Raw genomic sequence first — 24,900 nt, 5'->3', positions numbered from 1 at the left:
TTCCCTCATTAGCACATTACACTATACTTTTGATTTAAAAAAAGAATGTTTCTTGGTTATATCGGCAGTATTCATATTTGATGCATCACACGTTTCCCCGGGGTACTACGGTACCCCGGGTTACCGCATTGTGTAGCGCCACCTCACGTCCACTCGAGGACAGCCAGAGAAAAATGCATGCACTGTGTGTGCGTGTACATAGTCATTCCCATGCCACTGCATGTTATACTATGCGTGCATGGCACGCTGTTATACCACTAGCGTGTGCTTCAGTGCAGTGCAGTGCAGTGGCTAATGCGCGCAAGCTCCTGCACCAAAATAATTTCCTCTTTTTGGCACGCAGGTTACAACCTTTTTAAAAAAATGAATAATTCAACAAATTGGTTGATTTTTATTTGGTACCCTGGGATGCCATTTATGTATGTCATCATTTGTCAAACGAGTTTTCTTTCTGTTCTCTCTGTTTTTCTGTCCCTCCTTTAAAAAAGAAAACAGAAAAAGAAAAGATATTCTGATCTAATGAGGCATCTATTCTATGTTGCCTTCAGTCTCCGGCTCTCTGTCTGTCTTTCTGTCTGTAGCTGTCTGTTTCTGTGTCTGTAGCCGTCTGTCTGTCTGTCCATGTCTGTAACTCTGTCTGACTGTCAGTCTCTGTGGCTTTAACTGTCTGTCTGACAGTCTCTGTATGTATAACTGTCCATCTGACTGTCTGTTTGTCTGTCTGTGTGCCTGTAGCTGTTTGTGTTTTGGTCTGTCTGTCTCTATATGCCTCTCCCTTTGTGTTACTCAACTTCTCTCTATTGAATATTTTTCTATCAAATGCTTTTTCTGGTTTTCTCCAATTATATGTATGTACAGGTGTATGCGCTAAGAATACAGATGGCCTTTAAACCAAGTCAGAGGGAAGTCCCATTTATCGAGTTGTTGTTTGGTTGCCATGGTTACTCCATTATCTGAATTACCTGCAAAGATGAATATAGCCTTTCAGATGCAATGCAATCATGCTATAGTGCTTGATCAAATATTTGAGGAATGTGTGTAATTTTTGGACAGCTTTTCGCATTGATGGAAGGTTAAGGATGGGGTTGTCTCACTTTCTAACTCTAAATCTTATCAGTGAGATTTCTATGGACACATTGCTTCAACTCTGAAGGCAATGTTATTAAAATGTATACTTAGAGTAATTATATTATTAAACTTTGCGCAAATACAACAAAATTGACATAATTTTCAAATGTTTTTGTAAGATAAAGTCTATAATTTCATGCAAAATGACCACCTTTTAGTTGATCAGAAAGGAAATTTTTAACACCCTGATCGGAAAATACATGGTCACCTCATTCCAAATTCAAGTTTAAAAGGTATTATAAGCTCATGTAGCCTTGACGTTAGACTAGAGACTGGTTAATGTATTGGGGACAACTCAATGGATTTTGAGGGGGTCTTATCCAGTCAGAATGGATTAGTCTAATGTGCACATCAGTCCCATCTGGGGGAGTGTTTAGGAACCGTCTCCCAAACTCGCCACAGAGGCATTTCGCACTTAAAAATAAAGAAGCTTGTAACCATATTTCTAAAATGTGTTTAAGGTACAGAGTGTTCAGGTATTGAAACTGAGTCTTTTTGATAACAGCTCCCTAAATGACATCCTGTAATATCATATAATTGATATGTTGCAAACTACATGGCCTATAAATTAGACTAGCAACTCCCAATGCCAAGGTATGTCTATTAAGTACAAGATTACAGCCGCATACATGTATGTTTACACCATGACTGCACTATAACAAAAGTGAATACAAGGTTGAACTTAACTCCATCTCTTAAACTTGATCTAAAGGTGTAAACATTTAAACTACAAATTGCACGACCAGAATGGAACAAAACTTGACTGGAAAACAGCCTAGGACCAAGACTAGCCAAATGTGAATTGAAAAATCATGTTTTGGAGAGAGATGATCAAAATCAGAAGTTTGCTTTCAGACACGACACAAATAACTTCGACTGGCATGAACTCGAAGAATTATTGAGACACCTTCACCAACAAGTTTTTCTCACAGTCTGAAACCTCTTCAGTCTCTTGCCCTTCTCGCCAACCCATCTAGTTGACTTCCAGCATGGAAAGCCATCAGAGCCTCGGGATTAGTCTCTGCACTGGAGACTCACTAACACTTCCTTTTTAGTCAATGCATAAACCCTCTCATTTCCCAACACCTCTACAATGCACTTGACATTCTATGTACATATGATATCTGCAGTTAAGACTGACTTTGATAGACAACTTCTTGTTTTATTTACATTTCATTTGTTCCTCAAAATTACTTGTAGGAAGCAGATTAACAATTTCAGTGATAATAATTTGTATTCTTTTTTTTTTTTCTGGATTTGGGATAAATTCAAAACAAGATATAAAAGTACAATCATTAGGAAATAGCGACAATGAAATAGGGGCAGGAATATGTTCAGTGTTATGCTGTGGCTTAGATGACAAACACTATGTATGTTTTATGTTCATATTTGTGTCTCTCAAACTAACCACCCAATAAACAAACTAACCAATGCCGATGAAAATATAACCTCCTTCCTTGGCGGAGGTAATGATGATGATGATGGTGAAAATGATGTTAATGTTGACAATGATAATGATAATAATAATGATAATAATAACAATAATAATAATAATAAAAAAAATAATAATAATAATGATAATAATAATGATAATAATAATAATAATGATACTAATGATAATGATAATAATGATAATAGTAATAAGAATGGTAATAATAATAATAATAATAATGATAATGATAATAATCATCATCATAATACATTGATGTTGATAACAGAAATAAGTACAACAATATTCATGGTAGAGTTGTCACAAAAGTGCCCTTGCCACCATTACGACAATAATCCATAAGTGATTTGATGATGAAAAGAAGTTAGCTGACTATGAGACAATTCCCACAGCACCTAAAGATCCCTCCTAATGAAAATAATAACCTGTACCACCCCCCTGCCTTCAGTCTGCGACACCATAGCGCTAATCGCTCATGGATGGCTCGTCATGCTCGCCGTGAAACCCATCTGCCTCGATCTTTTCTCAGACAGACGGCGAGAGAAGGAGAGCGTCGTCAGCGGCGATGGACTCACAATGTGCAATAATTCGACGAGGCGCAGCGCGGCTCGGCGCGGAGACATTTTACCACATGCTTCTGATGCATAGCCATTGTCTCAAGCTGTGTGTTAAAGGGGAAGATGACTTGAAAATTGAACATATACCATGTATGGATAAGGTTGAGTGAGGGATTATATAGCACTTTGTGAAATACTTGGTTAAACATGAGGGAAATCGGAGAATTCATGCAAAGTTGGGAATGAACATATTGATAAACAAAAGTTTTGTTTAATTAAATGTGTTCTCCTCACGGTGGGGGTGGGGGGGGGGGGACTCCATGTGGTAATGTATGATATCACAGCAGTGTAACAAATTAAAGAAAATGAGAGGACTTTAACAAAATTCCCCATTAACTCTTGGTATCTCACATCCTGGCTATGTGGGGATAACATTGTACAAATGTGCTGGTTTACATTCATATGGTGATGAAAGGAGTTAGCTCCCACCCATATGTAGGACCTACCTGTGCAGCACTTTGCTTGTAGCTCAGTTTTGGCTATTAAAAACATGTTGTAGTGAAATACATCGTGAGTGGGTATGATTCCCTGCGGCCAGATATAGAGTTGTGATAAGCTGTGTAGTAATAAAGATATGATTTATGAACTTCCTCAAAGCTCATACTGTGCCATCAGGGACCCTTTCAGACCAGAAACTTAAAAGACATGTTATGTGTGATTGATGATATTTGTACCACAGGGATCGTGTGAGTGGTACATCATTCCATAAGGCACAAAGGAATTCAGCTGTGTTTTGATTTCTATCATGCTACTAGCATTGTGCTAAGCTTGTAATACTGCAGATCATGAAACAGAAGGATCCATTACGTAAAACAGCCTTTTCTGGTCCTCATCCCCCCCCCCCCCCCCCACGCTGTAGAACATGTAGATCTTGGCTTACATTTGTAGATCAGCACACAAACGTAAATACAGACCTGTGAGTTTTTCATGTTTACAATTGTGCAATTGATACGAGTCTGCTTTGTGTAGACTATGCAGGGGCTGAGGCAGGGTTAGAAAGAGTTGTGCTGGCGTATGACCCCCAATCAGAGCCGGAATAATTCGACAGAATTTGGATTTAATTGATGCTCGCTTTACCTCCTGTGGGAATGGCCCACATGTAAAAAAAAAAAAAAAAAAAGTTTGTCAGCACGGGGCTCCCCGAAGTCAGACTGAGAAATTGAAAGTGAAGACCTGCTGTGTCAAAACGCAAAGCCCATGTAAATTGCAAAGCAGTACAACTAATTACTTCATTTGCTGAGTTGTGCCCCGTCATGTTTACACTGATTTATTAAATAGCCCCTGGAGAAACATTTTCGTCTCATATCTGGCAGAAGCATTCAGCATTTGATTCAGTGTTGCCCACATGTTATGTTTACTGCTGGTTATATCGTTTTGACCTCACATTCTGTAGAAATAACTCCCCCCCCCCTTTTTTTTTTTTAAATATTAATTTCCAGTCATGAAGGAATACTTTTCAATTTAGATGCTGCTCATGGAAATATTTCTTTAATAATATTCTTACAGGATGGCAAACATCTGAATTATTTCATTATCCATTAGGGCTACAGTGGGTGAAATTTCATGCATTACACATTTGCACATGTATCACATACTTGTTGGCCCTGTCTATATTTATACCAGAAAGTGGCAAACATTTGAGTTATTTTATCATATATTCAAAGTTAAAGTCCCTCAATTTCATTCATTACACAAGATGCACATAAACCTGCCTACCTTGCCCCGCGCCTCCTCTGTATTTTGTTCACAAAATGAGGTTTGTGGAATTGCATGTATCTAAAAACTGTTGTTGCTATAGCAGTCATGGTGTAACTAGTAACTATTGCCTGCGTAATTCAGATGTGTGAAGTAAGGGAAAAAAAAATGTACAGGAGTGCCTCGGTGTGTGGGTTGCTATGCTAGTTTACTGGGTTGCTATGCTAGTTTTTGTTCACAAAATGAGGTTTGTGGAATTGCATGTATCTAAAAACTGTTGTTGCTATAGCAGTCATGGTGTAACTAGTAACTATTGCCTGCGTAATTCAGATGTGTGAAGTAAGGGAAAAAAAAATGTACAGGAGTGCCTCGGTGTGTGGGTTGCTATGCTAGTTTACTGGGTTGCTATGCTAGTTTACTGCGAGGACGTCGCAGACGGATGAGGTGGAAAATGTTCAGTGCATGCTTTGGTATGTGGGTTCCTCTGACATACTGCGGGCAGCTTGTCTATCGTATTGCACATTATGTTTTGCTCTTCAAAGACGCCGTACAAGCAATTATCCTGCACTCATGCTGGGCTGTAATTAGCATGGCCGAAAAAAGAGAGTCGGCGCAATTCATCTGGAATGTCTCGAGATTGGTATTTGCTCTTGACTGATTGATATTTTACTTGGCACTATCACCCTGGGAAAACTACCTACCCCCACCCCCCCCCCCAAAAAAAAATATGATGAAAGCCTCTCTCATACGCATTTGCATCTTAGAGTCCTCTTACAGATATCTGTTGCATGTTTGTAATCCCAACTTGTGCTCTTAAGTACCAACCTTCTCAGCACTTTAACATACAATTTCATACCATGCTCAAGTCGGCATTGATAAATGGAATAAGATCAAACAGATAATATGAAAGAGGTGTCATCAGACTTGGAATATGAAAGTGATGGCATTTAAGCTTCTCACAGTTTTACAAAAGAGTGGATATTAATAGTAACCATGTATTCAAATAAAATAAGGTAGTGATACCATGGCTTCGCAAGTTGCCCATCGAGAGACTATTAAACCAGGGCCCTGTTTTATGAAGAGTTAAAATTGATTATATAATTGATTTCAACTGTAAGTCTATGGCAGCCTGTGTGGTAAGGAAATTTAAAATCGATTTCATCTTTTGATAAAACGTGGCCCAGAACTAATAACACTACCCTTAACATGATATGTCAGAAACAAGTCAAAGAAATGTGTACCACAAGAAGAAAGAAAGAAAAATTTGTGGAATTGCCTTTATATTTTCATATCGTTACGATATTATGCAGTGACATCACAAACTATTGCAGTCTTCTCATCCAGCATTGACAGTACCAAAACTTTAAAATTACATAAATTTTGAACAGATTGTCCCATTTTCCTTTAGCTGCAGTAATGTGTTCTGTTAATATTGCTGCATTCATGTATATTTGGGGGAACTCCCCCTTAAAACTCAACTTGCACAGGATTTAGTATTCCCATCTTTGGAATTTGAGTCATCTTGATAACACGATCTCCAAGCATTGCTCAGTGCCATGCATGAGATACTGGTGTTCAACAATCCTTCTCCTTTTACAGTCTAACATACATTGATTCACATAACTGACATGAGAAAGTGAAGATCATCAAACTTATATATACCAATGTCTTTGATGTTGATTTCAGATCATCAGTAGGTCACATCATGTAGAAACATCAAGTCAATTAAAGCATACTTCATCTATTTGACATTCATGATTCATACATTGCACCTATACATTATGATATCTTCACCTTCATTACAAATCAACAGATCCAATATTTTATATTATTTTGGTTGAGTGCAAGTTACTTGCCATTTGGTCTTTAAAATTTTTTTCCTCCATGTTTTGTTTTGTTTTGTTTTCTGAATGATATAACTCAACAGGTAGTTACATGTATCACTTGAAGACCAAGATTGAGGCTTGGAGTAAGGTTAAAGGTCTAGTTTACCTTTGGGAGCAGTGATTTGAAAAATTTTCAAGATATCACATTTGATGCATAAGTGTAGGTCTGTTGTATCACAAAAACATTCTACCATATAAAATTTTCGCAGTGAAGCCTAAAATAAAAGAAGATATCAGTATTTTTGTCATTCAACCATAACTGTAGACGGTTTAGTCTGGAAACATTTTTATTATACCTATTGTTCACATTTTGAGTATTTAACAATACGTAACCTCGATTATAAGGATTCAAATTTTTACAGTGGTTGTTTCTATCCCTAACTCACATTTTAGAACTATTTTAAAGCACTAATGCTGGGTTTTTGTTTCATGTGCAAATGGTAAATTATGCCTTTAAAGAGCTTGGACAAAGCTTTTGACCTTTTGATTTGGATTTGGGTGTTTGTTTGTTTGTTTTTTTTTTTGTTTTTTTTTAAGGAATGGTAGAGCCAAAGTTTGTAAAACTAAGTAGAGAAGAGAATGCACCAAATATAAAACCAAATGGCAAATACAATGTAACTGCTGTGAGAATATTTTTATAGACTTGTCAAGAGTGTACACTTACATTGAACTAGTTTGAAAACACTGCTACACAATAGATTCCCAAACACCTTCATGGAATGCCTATATAAATCCCTCACAAACACATACATAATATCATTTAGTATATATTGACTGATGATCATAACTAAATGCATCATGTTAATAGAAGATTTCTGTATGACCTGATGGTTAAGATCTTTGAATTTTTGTCAACCTCTGGAAAGTTTGTGTGTGTGTGTGTGTGTGTGTGTGTGTTTGTTTTTTTTTTGTTTTTTTGTTTTTTTTTAACTACATTTTGTGTGATTGTATAAAAGAAATAACTTATGGGTGCTTTAATATTTGTTGATTCTTATTTCTGCCAAAACCAGCAAAAAAGAAAAAGAAAAAAAAAGAAGAAAAGTACATTATATGGCCCTTGTTAAACCTGAGATAATGGTTGTTTATCTTGCATGCAGCTGAAATTGTTCATTTTATTTCAGGAATATGTTGGAAATGGAATTCAAAGAGATTTTATTGTGGCATGTTGGTGTTTTATGATTAGTCTTAAACCAAATGTGTTGTAATGTAAAGTTAAAGCAATACTGTGAATTTCTAACAATAGATTGAGTGACTTTGTTGAATTATGTGTTGCTATATTTTGCTTGCATTTACGAATCCTGTGCTTGATATTCTGTGTTTCTTTAGCATTAGTTGTATCTGAATTTAACATTATTTGCATTTGTACTAGATGATGATTTGATGCTTTTGTTCAAACTATAAATTTGAGTTACACACATCCCTCCCACATTAATATTATTATTGTATAGTTAAATGCATAAACCTAACATGACCCAGATCAAATGCTTACTTTTGTAGAGAATTATTATTTTTTCCCCCTGTTATTCTTATCTTGAATGAAGTTATTCCTTTTATTCCCCAAATGTATTGATTTCTGTCTGAATAACAGTTTATTCTTGCTCTCAAATGTCGGTTTGGAAAATATTGATATTTAAGGTTTCTTGTCACTGCGTCTGATAAGTATGCATTTTATGTGGTTCTTTCTTCACCAGCATGGCGGATGAAATCTCACTGTTCAACCACAAGATACGGGAGCTGGGCACCGGAATCAAAATGGCCGACTCGGGCTACCTGGAAGGGGACAAGAGATGGTCATCTTCAGAGGTACAGAAGAGTTGTCGACGAAAATGGGAGGGGGGGAAAATATCATGGAGAAACTGACAGAAGAAAGGAAGATAGATTGCACAATTTTTGTAATGTGCAAAGGCATTTTAGTGGCGCATTAAAAATACACAATCATTATGTGCAATATAAGGGCATGTTCAATGAAATACATGTACTGTACATACAGTTTTAGGCTAATGTGTAACTTCCTCATACGCTACTGTAGTAAAGTGGTTGTGCGATGGTACACCATATTTTGTTTCATCTGTTGTGTGAACACATACTGAGGGCATGAAGGCTTGCTAAGTGTAGGAACTCTTGCTATAAGTATAAGTCACTCCTTTTTTTGTGTTTTCTTGTAGTCCAGTCTGCTTCAAATTATAGTTACCGGTACTACTTTTCACAGTTTACGCCTTTTGTAGATAATGATTATAGCTTGCAACTCCTTTCATAAGCTGGTATATTACAGAGGTATAAGCAGTTGAGACCTATCCTGAGAGTGATAAAGCTGTAAACTTCTTCACGATGGAAGGGAAACAGTACTATTGATTACCAGTGAATTCATGTAGATAGGACCCTGAAAAAAAAAGTCTGATACTCGCTTGTTACCATAGCAACTCTCCATAACTCTCCTCCTCTTGCAGCCAAGCACAGAGGATGAGGAAGCGAAGTATCTGGCTGAGAGGGCGTCACAGCAGAAGGAGAAGAGGCAGCAGAAGTTCGTGAACGACACGGCGCGGACCTTCAAGCCCAACGACAACCACATCGACTTCATCGACGCCGGCGACGAGGAGGAGGAGGAGGAAGAGGACGGGGTGACGCCCACGCAGAGCCCCATCCAGACGCCGACGCTGGTCGACGTCGACCCGTTTACTAAGGTGACTGATCATGTATGTATCGGTGAACCAGTTTTCCTTCTCTCTTTTGGCATGGAATGCTGAGCAAATTTTTTTGCGGCTGCAGAGAGAAATGGCAAAAAAGAGAAAAATAATCCTGCGAGCATTGCGGTGGATGACGAAAAGCATAGTGAAAAGCACTCGTTGAAGCATCATCAGATTTCTCTGCATCATGTTTTTTTTTTTTTTCTCTCTTTTATCATGGATGCATTTTGTGCAGTGGTAAATATTTAGCAACAGTTCGATTACGTGAGCCAAAAATTAAATAATTTCTCGACCAGCAGTAATCCGAAATGGAAGGGTTTGCCCCACCCACACAATAATTTGATCTTCCACGTGCGAGATAGCAAGATCCATATGCCTGAGATCATACTTGATACAAATTTGACCTTGTTTTACCTGTGGGTGCACCTCGAGTGATAAGCAGTAAATTGCAGGGTGTCTCAAACCACATAAATTGTGCCATTCATATGAATCGTAAGAGAGAAAAGAGGAAAGCTTATTAATCTATGCTGTTATTGCTCCCCTGCTTCAAAACAGCCAACTTGCCATCACTGATATTTCAGCGATCTCACTAGTCACAGAATGAAAAAGAATTAAATGTTGAAAAGAGTTTTCCACCGGCAGGATGAAGTTCCTCAACAGAGAGAGGTCTTTCCTGTTTGATTGGTGACCCCAGATTTAAGAGTACAATGCTCCTCTCCCAGTGCAAAATAATAATATTTCACTCCCGCTACCTCCCACATCATTTGGCCAAGTCATTGCCAACAGAGTCACCTGTCCTAGCCTCATGCTTTTTTTGACGCCCACCCTCATTAACTTCAGATCCTTCAGTCAGACATATACATAAACCAGGGCTCGACACTAATTGTTTTCTCTTGTGGCCGCTGAAATCTATGAATATGAAAGTATGAGGGCCCAAAATAAAAGGAAGCATAGAATTTCATAGTGAATCTTAGCTGCCTAATGGGGCCATCAAAAGATAGCTTTTTTGGACATTTGGTGGCCTGACATTTTTTTTTTTTTTTGGTGGCCCTGCGCCACCAGGCCATTGCTAATGTCGAGCCCTGCATACATGTGTGCACGCACTTTCAGCTTTATGACTGTGCTGCAGGAAAACATGGCAACAGGTAGAAATTCAGAAGCTTGCTGTGGCTTTAATAGGCAGTTGCTGTGTTTGTACTAAAGTCACTATGATGGGAAGTCTTCGTCAGAGGCGACCAGGCCAGCTTTGCTCCTCATACTGCCCCCGCCCTGCCCCTCTTTTTCCCCTCCCCACCCTTCCCTGCCCCCATTCCTTTTACTCTCATCCCTTGCCACATCACACATCCAGTACATCCAGTGATCTTAATTGTCCCATGTGCAGCTGATAACAGCAAGCATCGATAAAACATTACAATCGCAGACCTCCCAACCATTCTGAATTCGGAAGGAAGAATCTGAATTCTGACCATTCCCAACTCCTGTTTCACTAGGAGTTTCCTATTTTTCCTTGACAATTTTCCTACGCACTCCTGTGGGAATTGCTCTTTCTTTGCTACTTTTGAGCCAAATCATTCCTATTTTTTTTTTTTTTCAGTCAGAAAGGGTAGGAGGTCTGCAATCGGCTCATTCTTGCTCAACTTCTCCCGCCCCGGGAATTCCCACCATTAATTGCAGCTCCGTGCAGCTCTGTGCTCTGGCGTAGGGCTGTTCAATTATGATCGTTTTCTGGGGATTGCTGTTCGGGCAAGCGGATGACAGAACTGGTTTCCCAGATCGAAAAGTTGCTTCCACATCGGAAGCAAAGAATTACAAAGTTTGATGATTGCCATATATTTTTTGTGGCAGATTTCTTTCCCTCCTCGTCTTGCTCACTCTGTCTCTCATTCCTCTCCCTCTACATTTTCTTAAGATGAACACGTGCGTTTGCTTCATTTTGCGGTGTGAGCGATCCTTCTTCATTATTTTTCCCCCAGGCAAATGCAGAGTGTATTAATTAAGATAAAAGTTGCCCAACCACCACCAGAACTATTCACATTTTACTTGCCCAACCATCAACTTCAGTTGCCTGTTAATAGGCAGTCATGTTGGATCGCAGCAAGCGGAATATGACTATGAATATGACCTGTTGTACCTGCAAAGGTACAACGCAGTGTTCACTTTTAATGAAGGGAAACTACTATTCATTTCGACATTTCATATAACACACCTTTAAGAAGAAACCTTAAAGAAGAGACCTTCTTTGTTGCCTTTTAGTTGTGGTGACTCTTAGAATCTGGTATTATACAAATTTTGACTTGACACCAGGTGTAAACAGCAGTGCATGTCGGTGTAGTTATCTGTCCAAACACATCGTCTATTATACAGTGTATGTGTATTGGTAATGAATGTGTTAATCTCACCACAATGCATGAATGTGTGAGCACAGTGTCTTGTGTGCACAGTGTCTCGTGTTCAGCACTTTGTAGAATTTAACCAACGTGTTCGTATATGTGACGTTTACAAAACATCTGTGTTTGGAAAAGAAAATATTTACATATTTGACAGTTTCATCCAGAAATGAAACAGTGTTTTTCTCTAGTGTGTGTATGCCATTTTACTCTAGAAGTACACATACTACTTTTTGGCCAAGTTGAACTTCAGTAATGTTTGATGAATCAGTTTTCCATGGAAACCTGATGATAACAGTTCATAATTCATGCTGAGAAGGCCATTTGTATTCAACAAGGCAACAAAGTGCTCTAGAAGTGTTATCATTATACTATTAAATGTCTTCGTCATATAGAAAGTGAATGTAAGCATGACAATTGATTATTACAAAGATGTGGAATCCATTGAAAGCATAGCATGGACTGTTGTGAAATTGTCTCTATTTATCACTGAAAAAAATTATTTTTGAAATGACCTGATTGTGATTATTCTGTCATAGGATGATGAACTTATATTCTTCGAGATTCAAAATCCAAACTTCTTCAAGGTATACATCTTCATCTTAAAGATTCTTTATTATAATGCAATTCCAAAGTAATATATGAAGTAAATGCACTACTAAAGTAACTAACAGGATAACCCTGTATTATATTTTGGAATGACTCTTTATGATGATATAACAAATTTGACCTTTGTTATACTTAATATTAATAATTTTGATGAATTATGTTATTTCTATTATTTCTATTATTATATTATTTTTCTTTCAAAAATGCCTGATGCACTACTCTAGATGATTTCAGTATGATTTTGCATGTACGTGTATGCACCGTGACTAAACATATATATATATATAATATATCCTGTATTCACATTTAAAAAGATTACACCTTTTAACAAACTTTTGAAGGATTTATGTGATTATTTGAAAGCAAATTGGCCTTGATTGCCTGCATTCAGCCTTTGATATAATGGCTATTGGCAGGAAGTTACCAGTCATATTTTACAGACTTTGGTTAGCAGACAGATCAGAGGGGCATTTCATGAATCATTTTGTCTGATATTTTTTTCTGGCAAATTGTTACAAGCTACTGAACTCCTTGCATCTGATTGGCTGAGAGCAAATTTGTCCGACAAATTTGTCGGACAAAATGCTTCAGGAAATGCCCTTCAGGGCTCCATCTTTTCAAGAGTTACGACTGATTCAAATCAACCATAAGTCCCCAAATCAATTGTAACTTTATGATTGATTGCAAATCCACCTCATAAGGAAGTTATGATTGAATTAATCATAACAGTTACTTTAATACCATTATTTGCAGCTTTCAGGAGATTTGAAATTGATTTCCACTGCAAGTTTTTTAAGACAGGGCCCAGGCTATCTACATTTTTTCACTCAGTACAAAGAGGAGAGAGCAGAGGCTGACATTTAGGCATTGTGACTAGAATAAGTCATTTTTTCCTCTCTCCGTCTTTTAGAAATTTTCTCAGGAACGTCTCGTCTAATTCGATTGAACAGACATGATTTTGTTATCTGCGGAAGCACCCTGCCACATTCAATGGACTTTCCAAGACTTTTGAAAGACATTTTGCAAAATGATATGGGAAGGTAGAAATGAGGAAAAAGAGAACAAATTTGCAATTCATTTTGTGACAAAATAAGATTCTTACTTTGTTTTCATCTAAAATTCTCTTATGATTATCTCATGGAATTCAATTTGAAACAAACAACAAAAAATATTGCTTCAAATTGCAAATTCATTTCTGTATCACGGCCACCCATAAGTCTCCAAAATTGGTTGTGTACATCCTCTTTCCTGAATATTTGAAGGCGTGACTCGATACTATATTTGAAATATTTTCTTTTCTTTACATAAAAAGTGCATGACTGACCACCAAAGATAGACACATTATTGGAGTAGTTGTGTTTGTGTGTGTGGGGGGGGGGGGGGGGAGTGGGGGAGGTATGAAATCTTTATTTAATAGTGCATATGCACATGTTTTGTGAAATAATTTTTCTGAGTTTGCCAGCTGTGATAAGACATTGCTGCACGTCTTCAGTGGTTACTGTACAATGTTAAGCACTGACCCAAAAATGGAGAGTTACATTTTTCATATCCGATTATCGAATGATTGCGTTATCCTTATTTTGCTTTTCTACTGGTGATGTGTATAATTGTGTCACTACTGTTTATCAACCATTTTATTTTCATTTTACTATATTCCATTAAACTTTTCATAAGATATGCGATACATTACATTAATGTCATTAGCATAACATGCAGTTGCTATTGATAAGACGATTGAAAGGGGGGGGGGACAACAAAACGCTGATGTGTGGAGGAACACTTTTAATTCTTATAATTAAAGATTCAAGTTGCATTTGGGCTTTTTCCTCTGGTTCTGTCGACATTTACAGTTAGAATCTAATATGGACACACTTTGTACCTTTTGCACATAGTCACCCACAAAACTTTTCATGGGGGTTTTAGTTCCATAATGACTACTTCCTAATCATATGTCTATTGTACAATTTAAACAGAAAATGACAGTATGAAAGGTAAGTACAAAAAGAGTATGATGCAATAAGGGTATCACCGCTATATTTCTAAAATTTTCCAACAAGAAAAGATGTGAATGGTATGTGCGTCACAGAGGGTGCGTTCGAGCGCTCTCCTAAAGCGAACTGTACCGTACCGTACCCGCGCCAGAGGAGCATTCGAACGCTCCTAAAGTGTACCGTACTGTACTGTACCGAGCCAAAAGTGGACCACTTCCCGATGTGCTCCAAAAGCGTACCAAAGCGTACCAAAAGTTCGTTGTAAAGCATGCGCGTATCATGCGCATACGTCACAATGCAAAAACATCATTCTCTTTGTTCTGGACAGCTGTAAGTAGTTCAAGCGCCAGGGGTGAATGACATTCTTGCTACAAACAAGCGTGACCTTTCTAAAAATAACTCATGAGTACGCTTTCTCCACAGAGCGCTCGAACGCTCCAAAATTGGCATGGTACGGTACGGTACGCTTTAGTTCAGTTCGCTTTGGTTCGCTTTAGAGCGCTCGAACGCACCCAATGACTGATCAACGCCGAGCACAACAACCAGTGAAAGTTAGTGAAAGCAGTGAAAAGTACTATAGACCCTGTGGCGTTATCAATTATGGTGTGAAAGAAAATCCTGTAAATTGCTACATACACTGTAGTCACATGGTGGATAGTGCTGCTAATGTACAGTGTATGCCCAAGGGAAAATACAATTTTTTTCTCCCCGGGCTTTTTTATAGTGCTTGCAAAGTGTTGCTAGGTGCTTATTACAGGGTTATGTATGATCTAGGAGTCCAAAAGACAAATCAACATGAAATTAGATGTAAGGATGTTCTATTGAAAAACTTTTGTTTTGTGTGTGGGTCTGTATATTTCAGTGGATGTACAGAGGAAGACATGCTAATTTCCTGTGGCTCTTCTCAGTATAGTCAACATGAGAACCCCTATTGTATGATATTATTTTGGTTCTTAACCCATTGAGGACGGGCTGATTTTGCTACAACATGCATTTCCCATAGACCCCTGCCCAAGTATACTGGCGATTCGTCCTCGACGGGTTAAAGTTTTGACATTAGTTTTGTGATTACTTGTTTCCCCATTCCTGTACTTCTGTTTTTTTGTTTCCCTTTTATTTGATTTCCCTGAATAATCAACTCTTTTCCGTGTGGGGGATTGTAATTTGGTGTATGACTGCTGTTGGTGATTTTGTTGTGACATACGACTTCCTTCCCTCGGTTTGTTGTTACAGAAAGCAATGATGAATAAGGAAATGAATGAATAAATATTAAAATTAACAAATATGATAATAAGTAAATAAACCAATAAAGACGTAGATAAATCAATGAAGAAATAAATGCATACATTCATTAATGAATGAATGAATAGATAAATGATTAAATAAGTGAAGAAATCAAATTAGAATTTGAATCGAAATTAAATTTGATTTCCCACATCACATATTTCTTTTCAATGCAATTACAAAACAACAACAAAAATGTAATAAAACCAGTATATGAAAGTATATGTTTCTAACTATTCGTGAATATCTGAAGAAAGTGAATAAAGAAATAAACAAATGAAGAATTATGTAAAAGCCGTGGAGGAATATTATATGAAAATCATTTGTAGAACCATGAATAGTGAAGATAGTAGAATGTGCAAGTAGATTGCTTTGGAGTGTTAAAAAAAAGAGAAGAAGACAAAAACTAAATAGTAGTACTAACTTGTTAATGCGCCATTAATATGCTGCTGGTATAAATGTCATCATGAAGGTGTCACAACAGATGAAATTACCTACTTTGCCCTTATGTACATCAAATACATAATTAGAAAAGAAAACAGAAAAATATTTCTTCCTTCTTGCAGCTTAATATGTGCACTTACTTGCGATCCCCCCATGGAGTCACTATACTGTATTTGCTGTATACTGATAGACCTTGTTGACACAGATCACACATTTTCATTTCATTTCTTTCTCTCATGAGCAGGTAAATGCTGATATTCGCACATGTTGCATAATGACATTTGCAGAGCAGAGCATCAAACCGCATGCATACTAACATGTTGCTTTGATTTGGCAGTATGGAATTATGATAATGATTGATACGATGAAATGTGGGATGATATCTGTATTTCTGGTAGAAGTTTCTATGCCCTCTTAATTTAACAGAATGTTGATAATGAAGTTATTAGCTGGAATTCACACAGGTAGTTTGAACTTAGTCCACGGATTATGCAAATTTTAGTGTTCTAAATGTGCGTGAAACATTGTGTATGCCATTTCACATCCAATGATTAGAGGCTTATTTGGATGTGTGCAAGGTATGCTTATTTAAAATTGAAAATTAAAATTGAAACCGCAGATTTTATTCAAACTATCTTTGTGAATTTAAAGCCTCTACAAAGATTTGAGATTTATAAAAACATGGATCTGTTAAACATATGATTAGTTTGTCTTCGAAAGAATTTAAAAAAGGTGATAGATAACTACCACAAACTAGGCAGGGCTGCACACTTACCATTTTTCTACTGGTCCAGCCTATCCCTGTCAGACCAGTAGATATCCAGTTTTCCATTTTGTACTGGTCTGAACCTAAAATTTACTTGTCCTTCAAAATCATGAAATTCTTGTTTCGAGTTGATGAACACTGATGAACTTGGTGCTTATTAACGTCGATGAAGGGCAATTTGTCAATCAGTTGCAATAAATAATGTACTGGTCCTGGTCTTTTTTTTTTTAACTGGCCCAAACAATGTTATTATCATTTTTTTAACTGGTCCGACCGTGATTTTTCCTGGTCTGAGACCTTTAGACCTGTACCAGTGTTAAGCGTTGTAATGGGAAACTGCATTTTGGTGCTGAAGGCCCATTTTCAATTTTAGAAGCAAGTTTAGTTTATCTGGGGATTAGATATTACTTCCATTGATAACTATGATAACCTGTGAAGGGCTGTTCAAATCAGTGCTGTCTATACTCTGTGTAACTTTAATTATGTGCTGACTTCTTTACAATGTCTACATATCTTTGAACTGTCCAAAGATGTGACAATTCCATTTTTGTACTATTTGTCATTCTGGCTGACTGGCTTACACTCTGATTGTTTGCATTGGACACTTCACATTCCTGCACATTATTTAGGAGCTGGAGAGACAGAAGGCGATGTACGAGGAGAAGAAGAGGCAAGCGAGAGAGGAACGACTAAGGTTGGAGGTGGAGGAGCAGAAGAAGAAGGAGGATCCCGTGCACCTTGGCAACGACGTGCACGCGCCCGTCTCCAAGGAAACGGGCGGGGTGCGGAGGCTGAGCAACGAGAGCCGGATACAGAAACCCACCGTCATCATCGGAGGCAGTGGCGGTGGCGTCGACGAGAGGCGGATAGGCGGGCCCAAGCTGGCCAACGGGTCGTCGGGGGCAACCACGAACGGAAACAGGTGAGTCGGCATGCCAACGGCCTGTCCGGAGGGATACCGATCCCTCATCCAGGGCGGGAAACTGCATGCTTTTAGTTTATGAATTACTACTAACCCCGTGCATAATGACAGCCATGTCTTCTGGAAAGATCCAGGTCTTGTTGAGTTGTGCTCGCCAATCTGCCTGCAGACTTGAGTTGCTCCATTGTTACGGTCAATTTACAAACTTGGCAGTAGAATGGAAGTGATTAGCAGGTCCTATGAAGCAGGAATGACATATACATTGTTCATTTGTAGATCATTAGCTCATAAATCATACACAAAATTGTGAGTAAAAGAAGCAATTTCTCTTTCAAAAGCGCTACCTACAAATATCACCAGTAGGTGCTATAGCACTTTTATTTTTCGTATAGATAATACAACCTGTTCTGCAGCAGTATGATTGAAACAAGTGTGTAACAATGTTATTCTTAATTTGAAGTTTAAGAAATATGTTAAGTGGATGTTAGTGATCTTCAGCTCTTGATGAAAGGCCTTCATCATACCCACAGTCATATCGCATAAAATAAAAACTTGCCCTGTTGTATGATAATTTGCCAAATCAAGTTTAGGGATTTAGGAACGAGTTTTGGAGGAAGAAAGCTACCATTTTTAAACCCTGATTTGGTCCCACCATCTTAACATACTATTGACATTGTTTATAAATGTATTGCTGATGGGAGTGAAAGACTAAAAGGTCATAACCATCAGTTTGCTGAGTATATCTGTTGATTAATGTATCGTCTTAATCCAAAGGTTTATTCAGAGGTGTATTTTGCCACACTTCTTTTGAATCCTTATCAATAGAGTTGAAAATATCAACTGCAACTTTAATACCTTCATTCATTATATAAACATGAACAAATTAGCGCACATGCCCCTCCCTTACCAACATCCACAATAACAGTTACATGTAGTATGTGTCTCCATCTTTAGTGATAATAATATTCATGACATTTAATAAATTCGCATCTGTTGTGTAGGCTGTAAGTGTTCCATTCGTAAATATTTCTGAACATAGCAGTCAGGTATACAATGTAACATACATTGTAAATTCATGTCTAGCAGTAGCAAATGTGGTCACAAATTGCTACAGTGCACATCTACTATATTCCTAGTTTTTGATCACCAAAATTGACACCACCTCTTCGGTGACACGGTATACTCTACCACATTTCATCGTTGAGTTTACAATGCACAAAAGATATAAATGCATGTCTTCATCATTGCTATTTCTTGATTCTAACTCCTTCAGTTGTTTGTTTGGCTTCTATGGATATCTACTTCCTTGCAATCTTCTACTAATTTTCTTTAAGAATAGGTGCTTTTTTTGCCACATTTGATATCAAAGATTACATAAATTTATGAGGAAAAAAAAATCAGTATACTCATCTTTTTGGCAGTCTGGTTTGATTGTAAGTGGCAGTTGCGGGCTTGTCGTGACTGGATGAGGCGACGTTTATTTTTGATTGCCTTTTATTTATGCGTTTTAAGTTGAACCATGCTTGCATTTTGTTTGCCTCTGAATTACTCTTACCCGCATGCTTCGATGCTTGGATGCTTTTGATGCGGGTTATATATGGACAACGTCGTCGTCACCGTCCACACTCTATATCCCTCCCCATCATCCTCTTACTCGACATCGTATTCATGTAGTAGAAGAACCTTGTCATCGGCCAGTTCGACGTCGACGAGCATTGGAAGACCGAAGTCTCTGTATGTGTAAGTAGTCGCTGAAATACTGTGGATCCTCGTCATGCAAGAAAGTGTCAAACAGTTACATCAAGTGTGCAAGTGTGTCATGTTGAAGTGAGCGGCAGTTTGCAGCCAAACTTAGTCCCTGTCTTTGGGTAGTTATATTTACAATACGTATCCAACCTGTTGTGATTAAAAAAACCCCACAAAGACATGTTTTCGTAGTAAATGTGAATTATCATATTATTCTTTCTTTTTTGTCCTGAGGACTCCATCCAAGCTATAATAGATCCCCTGCTCTGGCTGCATACAAATCAATACTTAAGTAAATCCAGTTTTCTCATGTGGAAATGTTGTTGCTTTGTTGGGCAAGTCTTTGACAAGTTTCTGGGTGTGAGAAGCAGATGTCTCAGAAGGCTTTGTGTAAGATTCAGATATGTTTGTAAGTAGGTCTATGTAGATACTGATACCAGACATAGGTAGATTTGTCTTCTGGAGTTTCCTGAAATGAGAGTCTACGATCAGCCATTTGACTTACCGGGCAATAGTGCATAACTTTCCATGTATTGGATAGAAGTGGTGGTGCATATTGTATGTAACCTCTCACAATGAAAGCCTGTTTGATCTCTCGAATATTGACTTTCTTATTTTTTGCAGCTGTATTTCTCTAGTAATGTCTATATTTGGGGGGGGGGTGGTTGGTTTTTGTTTTTTTGCTCTGAAAATCAAAAGACAACAAAGAAGCTACAACTAAAAACAGTAATACTGCTAGTAACCAGGTGTACGGAGTTCACAAGAAAATCAACTTTTAGGTGCTTGCAGAAGATATGGTATTCAAATCACAATAGGTTGGTTTGAACATCAAAGCTTCATAAAAACTGGAAAAAAAAACACATCTAATTCCAAGCTATTCTTTACCCTTTGAAATTCAGACAGGAGTCCAAGTAAGATATCCAGTGTAACTTGTTTTAAAACTGAATCTCAAAATTCTTTTTATCCAGTCAAGTCACCATGTTTTGGCAATTTCCTTTTCTGTCTGGAAATTAAATGAAGGAATATGGTAATGGGTCACATAACATATTCACCGCAGAGCACATGAAAGCTGTGGGGGATCTAGACTGCTTTTCAGCATGATTTTATTAAAAATTTTTCTACTCTTTCTTTTTCTCTAGCAAATTTGCAGTGACCAGTAGGAGTGAGGTCAGCGTTTAACTATCACTTGGTCATTTCTCTCTACTACATCTCTTTTGAAACGCTTTGAGTTGTTCTGTAAATTCGTGGTTGATTTCTTCACAAATGGTTACAGTTTACGGTGACTGGGCAACATTAGAATACAGGTTTTGTTTCCTCTCACACCTCCTTGAAAAGTACAGTGTGAAGCACTGAACTCGGAACTCTGAATGCTCTCATTTTAGTGTACTGTCCATGGTTTGACATCAAAAGAAATTGGAACACGTGTTGAGGGAGAGCATGAGAAACCCTTTAATCCCTCTCCCTCTCGATTATCAGTTATAGATAGAGCACAAACCTTAATGTTCAGTCCTAAGATGTTACATGCTTTATTTTAAGTTCACTTTTATTCCTTCGATGATTTTGAAAGTGTCCAGGCTCAGGACTACGTGGTTAATAGCACATACACACTGCCTTTGGTTCTTCTCTTGGTAATTTACTGGCCATTTCCTCATTTCGATTACAGATCATATACACGTGTATATTTCAAAAGCGGGCATCATTTCATGATAGATGATATCCTTTAGTTGGTGCAGTGGCCTTAGCGTTATTCATATGAAACCAACGTTGATTGATGCATTATGTGGCATAGCTGTCATATTTCTGGCTCAAGTCCCTCCCCCTTCTTACCTTCCCCACCCCCCACCCATCCTCCTTTTATACTTCATCCTGCTATTTTTCTCGGGGTAGCTAGTGAGATGAATCTTTCGTATAGATCTAGTAGTAGTGGTCCCCATGTACATCCATTATTCTCATGATGTCACAAACAACTGGTATATTAAAGTGAGATAAAGGTGAAACATTTTCACTCCCTTGTGCTCACTTTTCACCTACACTTTCAGCTTTATGAGCAGAATTTGTTACCGATCAGTTTCCCAGGTGAAAGACCCATTCTTAGAACTAGACATCATCATTGATGTTATCCAATTTTATCTGGTGATGTTCGATGAGGAAATACATAATTGGGTGTGGTTAGGAAGTGATCCAGCCTTTGTTTCTCCACCTTTTAGTGATAAGAAGGTTCCGCGGCGGGCAACGGTCGGAGGTTCGGCAGACAGCAAGAGGGCGTCGACGGGAGATAAGTATGGGTAAGATGGACTATTAAACTCCTGCCTAACAACGTCTGTGATGTTTAATGACGCATCTACAGCGACATCATTCACTTAATGACGCCTGGGTAACAGTGTCCATGACTCAACGGAACACGTTTGATAATAACATTGATATCTTGATTGCACCCGTACTATAACATCAATGATATAATGGCCCTTAATGGCATCAGTGACTAACAGCGCTTCTATATCATCATCAGTAACACCGCAACACCTGTATAACATCATCAGTGATATTACGACACCTGTATAGTATTTGCATTTATGATTTAGAAGCAGCTGTATGGCAATATCATTGATTTAAAAGCAGCAGTATAACAAAAACAACCATTTAACAGCTCACACATAACAGCATCAGTTATATAACTGTATAAACAACAGCACTGGTTTAACAGCACATGCATAACAAGATCATAACTGTCTATGGCATGTACATTGTATATCATACTGCATTAATGATTTAATGGTTTATGTAGCCCTATTTCATTTTGTTTGATAAAAGTTGTAGTTTGTTTTGGATAGCAAAGCTTCCAGATGCCTAGCTAAATTTCAAAGAGAATAATTGATGTTGTAACAATATAAGAATCATACCCATACAGTGCAGATGAAGCCAGGATATTGTGTAGTAACTTGACAATACAAACATTGTTGTACTAACCTATGTATACCTTCACTGGGTAATTTCAAGTTTGGTGCTAGTGCTTGGTGTTAGTGCTGTGTCCCAAACAACTGCCTTGAATCAAGCTCTAATAAACACTGACAGTCAAACTAAATGCAAGTAGTACTAATCACAATTATAGATCCTAACACCCCCAAAAATAAAGAAGTTTGAGGTCAACCTACTAAAACCAATTGATTTTAAGGTCGGTGTCATGCCCAGCGCTATTGTTGACAAAGTACTAACATTAGCACTAGCATCAACTTTAAATTACCCAACGTGAAAAGTTACATTGCGCTTGATACCTATTAAACCTGTGCATTGTAATGAAAAGTGTAAAGTTACATTGAGCTTGATATCTATTAAACCTGTGTATTGTAATGAAAAGTGTAATAGTTTATTAATGTATTTTAAGTCGTTGAATACGGATTATTTCTTGGATATGAATGTCCACAGCAATTCTGCTCAAATCTGTGAAACCATAGACTCAGGGCAATATAGCAGGCATGCATCCTAATGCACTTGTAGGTGTTATTGTTTTGGTTGGCATGGTAACCCCGAGGGAGTTTGAACTACAGCATCGTGTGTTTTGCTGTGGATTTGTTTGTCTTATATTACTAACATTGACCAAGTTTGTGCGCTACTCTTTTGCACTCTCTTCTGATTAACATAAATCATAACACTTTGTAAACAGCAACATCTTTTGTATTAACGCCTGGCAGAATATTCCACTTTATCAGAAACTTGTTCAAATAGATATGTTATGATACGTCAAGTATGTGATTAAATTAAATATAGGATAATTATGAATTTGATATGACATGATATACAGTAATATGAAATAATACAATATAATAAAATATGATATTTGGTATATCAGGTACAATTATGTGTTATGGCATAATGTAATATAGCAAGGCATAGTAAAGCATAATACACTGACAGTATTCTATAAATAAGGATAAGGAGTATGAGATTTGTAACTTTTGACATTGTGTAAAAATGTAGAATAATCAATGATCCTTCCTTTCATTTATGCTGGAGTAACAGCATCTATTGCCTCTATTTACTGATATATATAGATCTGTTAAAAATTCAATTTTCACTTTTTATCATTGTTTCCTCTTCTCCATAGTAACATCAACCACTCACTGCCGATGTCCAATGGAAAGGTCAAGCGAGCGTCAGACTCGGATACCGGCCTGGTCGGGGGCGGTCAGATCTCACCCGAGAGGCACAAGGCCCAGGTGACCAAGAGGACGGAACTAGAGGAGAAGAATCGGACAAAGCAGGCACAGAGGGACGCAGTACTCAACTTCTACAAGGTACTGCTGACCCATCAACCATAAAGCATCTTCTTTTCAGTTAACCCTAACTTACCTGGGGGGGCCATAATGGCCCCCCCCCCCTCGATGAATTCCGCGACCATTCCACCGCGCAAAATTTTTTTGACCGCGCTGCTCGCTGACTTTTTACTTTCAAGTCTCGCGCAACTTCTGAGACCAAATTTGTTGCGCCCGGGCATACCGTTCCGAAGCCACGCCCCTTCAAAAAATTTTTGTCACCCCAAAATTGCTCAAAAACTTGATTTTGCGTACAAAGTCAATACAAATTGTGTTTTTTCAAACAATTCATATAAAGATTCATACTTTTAATTTCAATGGCTGAAATAAATTAATTTTAGTATAATTATGCTTCTAAAGATGTGTATGACAAATTCTGCTGAAAAAAAACAACAAAAAAACAAATGTTCGAAAAAACGAAGAAATACATTAAATAATGATAAAACAATAAAAAACATAAGAAATTAATTTTGATACTGAATTTTTTTTTACGCACAAATGTTCGGAATGTCACTAGGAATATTTACACCAAAAATCAGCATTCCATAAGCTTTTATAAACCAATTACAGACGAAAATGAGGTTTTTTTGCATGTATTTGCATAATTAATTAATTTAAAATAGAAAATGCAAATTTTTTGAAAATTTAACTGAACAGTCTTGTAGATTACATCCGGCTTTATGTTCATGCAAAATTTTGCGGCGATCGCGTGATCAACGGCTGAGATCTGAAGGGGGGGCCATAATGGCCCCCCCCCCCCCCCCCCAGGGAATTCAAGCTTGCTAAATAGCCCAGGTAAGTTAGGGTTAAAGGGAAATTCCAGATCACTATTAAAATTACTTTATATGGCATATCATCGCTGGGGTGACAAGACCCCGTATCTACAAAATGTCAAATGTTCAGGAGAGCCAAAAAACATGGCGGCCAAAGCACTATAGCGGATGGGATAGCCTTTCCTTGGACATGCCATGGTAGCTTCAT

The 24,900-nt window shown here is 37.7% G+C and overlaps 1 protein-coding gene across 1 annotated transcript in view; it reads left to right on the top strand.

The window, feature by feature from the left end:
* LOC140244297 (DISP complex protein LRCH3-like) overlaps window positions 1-24,900 on the top strand; it is a 120,364-nt gene that overhangs the window by 79,463 nt on the left and 16,001 nt on the right. The window contains exons 7-12 of the mRNA XM_072323941.1: window positions 8,468-8,579; window positions 9,224-9,457; window positions 17,571-17,863; window positions 19,538-19,603; window positions 21,817-21,894; window positions 23,712-23,901. Coding sequence (XP_072180042.1) covers window positions 8,468-8,579; window positions 9,224-9,457; window positions 17,571-17,863; window positions 19,538-19,603; window positions 21,817-21,894; window positions 23,712-23,901 — 973 coding nt within the window. The remainder of the gene's footprint in view (window positions 1-8,467; window positions 8,580-9,223; window positions 9,458-17,570; window positions 17,864-19,537; window positions 19,604-21,816; window positions 21,895-23,711; window positions 23,902-24,900) is intronic.

This window comes from Diadema setosum, chromosome 21 (assembly GCF_964275005.1).
Source record: "Diadema setosum chromosome 21, eeDiaSeto1, whole genome shotgun sequence".
Classification (NCBI taxonomy): Eukaryota; Metazoa; Echinodermata; class Echinoidea; order Diadematoida; family Diadematidae; genus Diadema; species Diadema setosum.
The sequence above is the reverse complement of the archived record's forward strand: the minus strand, read 5'-3'. Positions and strand labels throughout refer to the sequence as shown.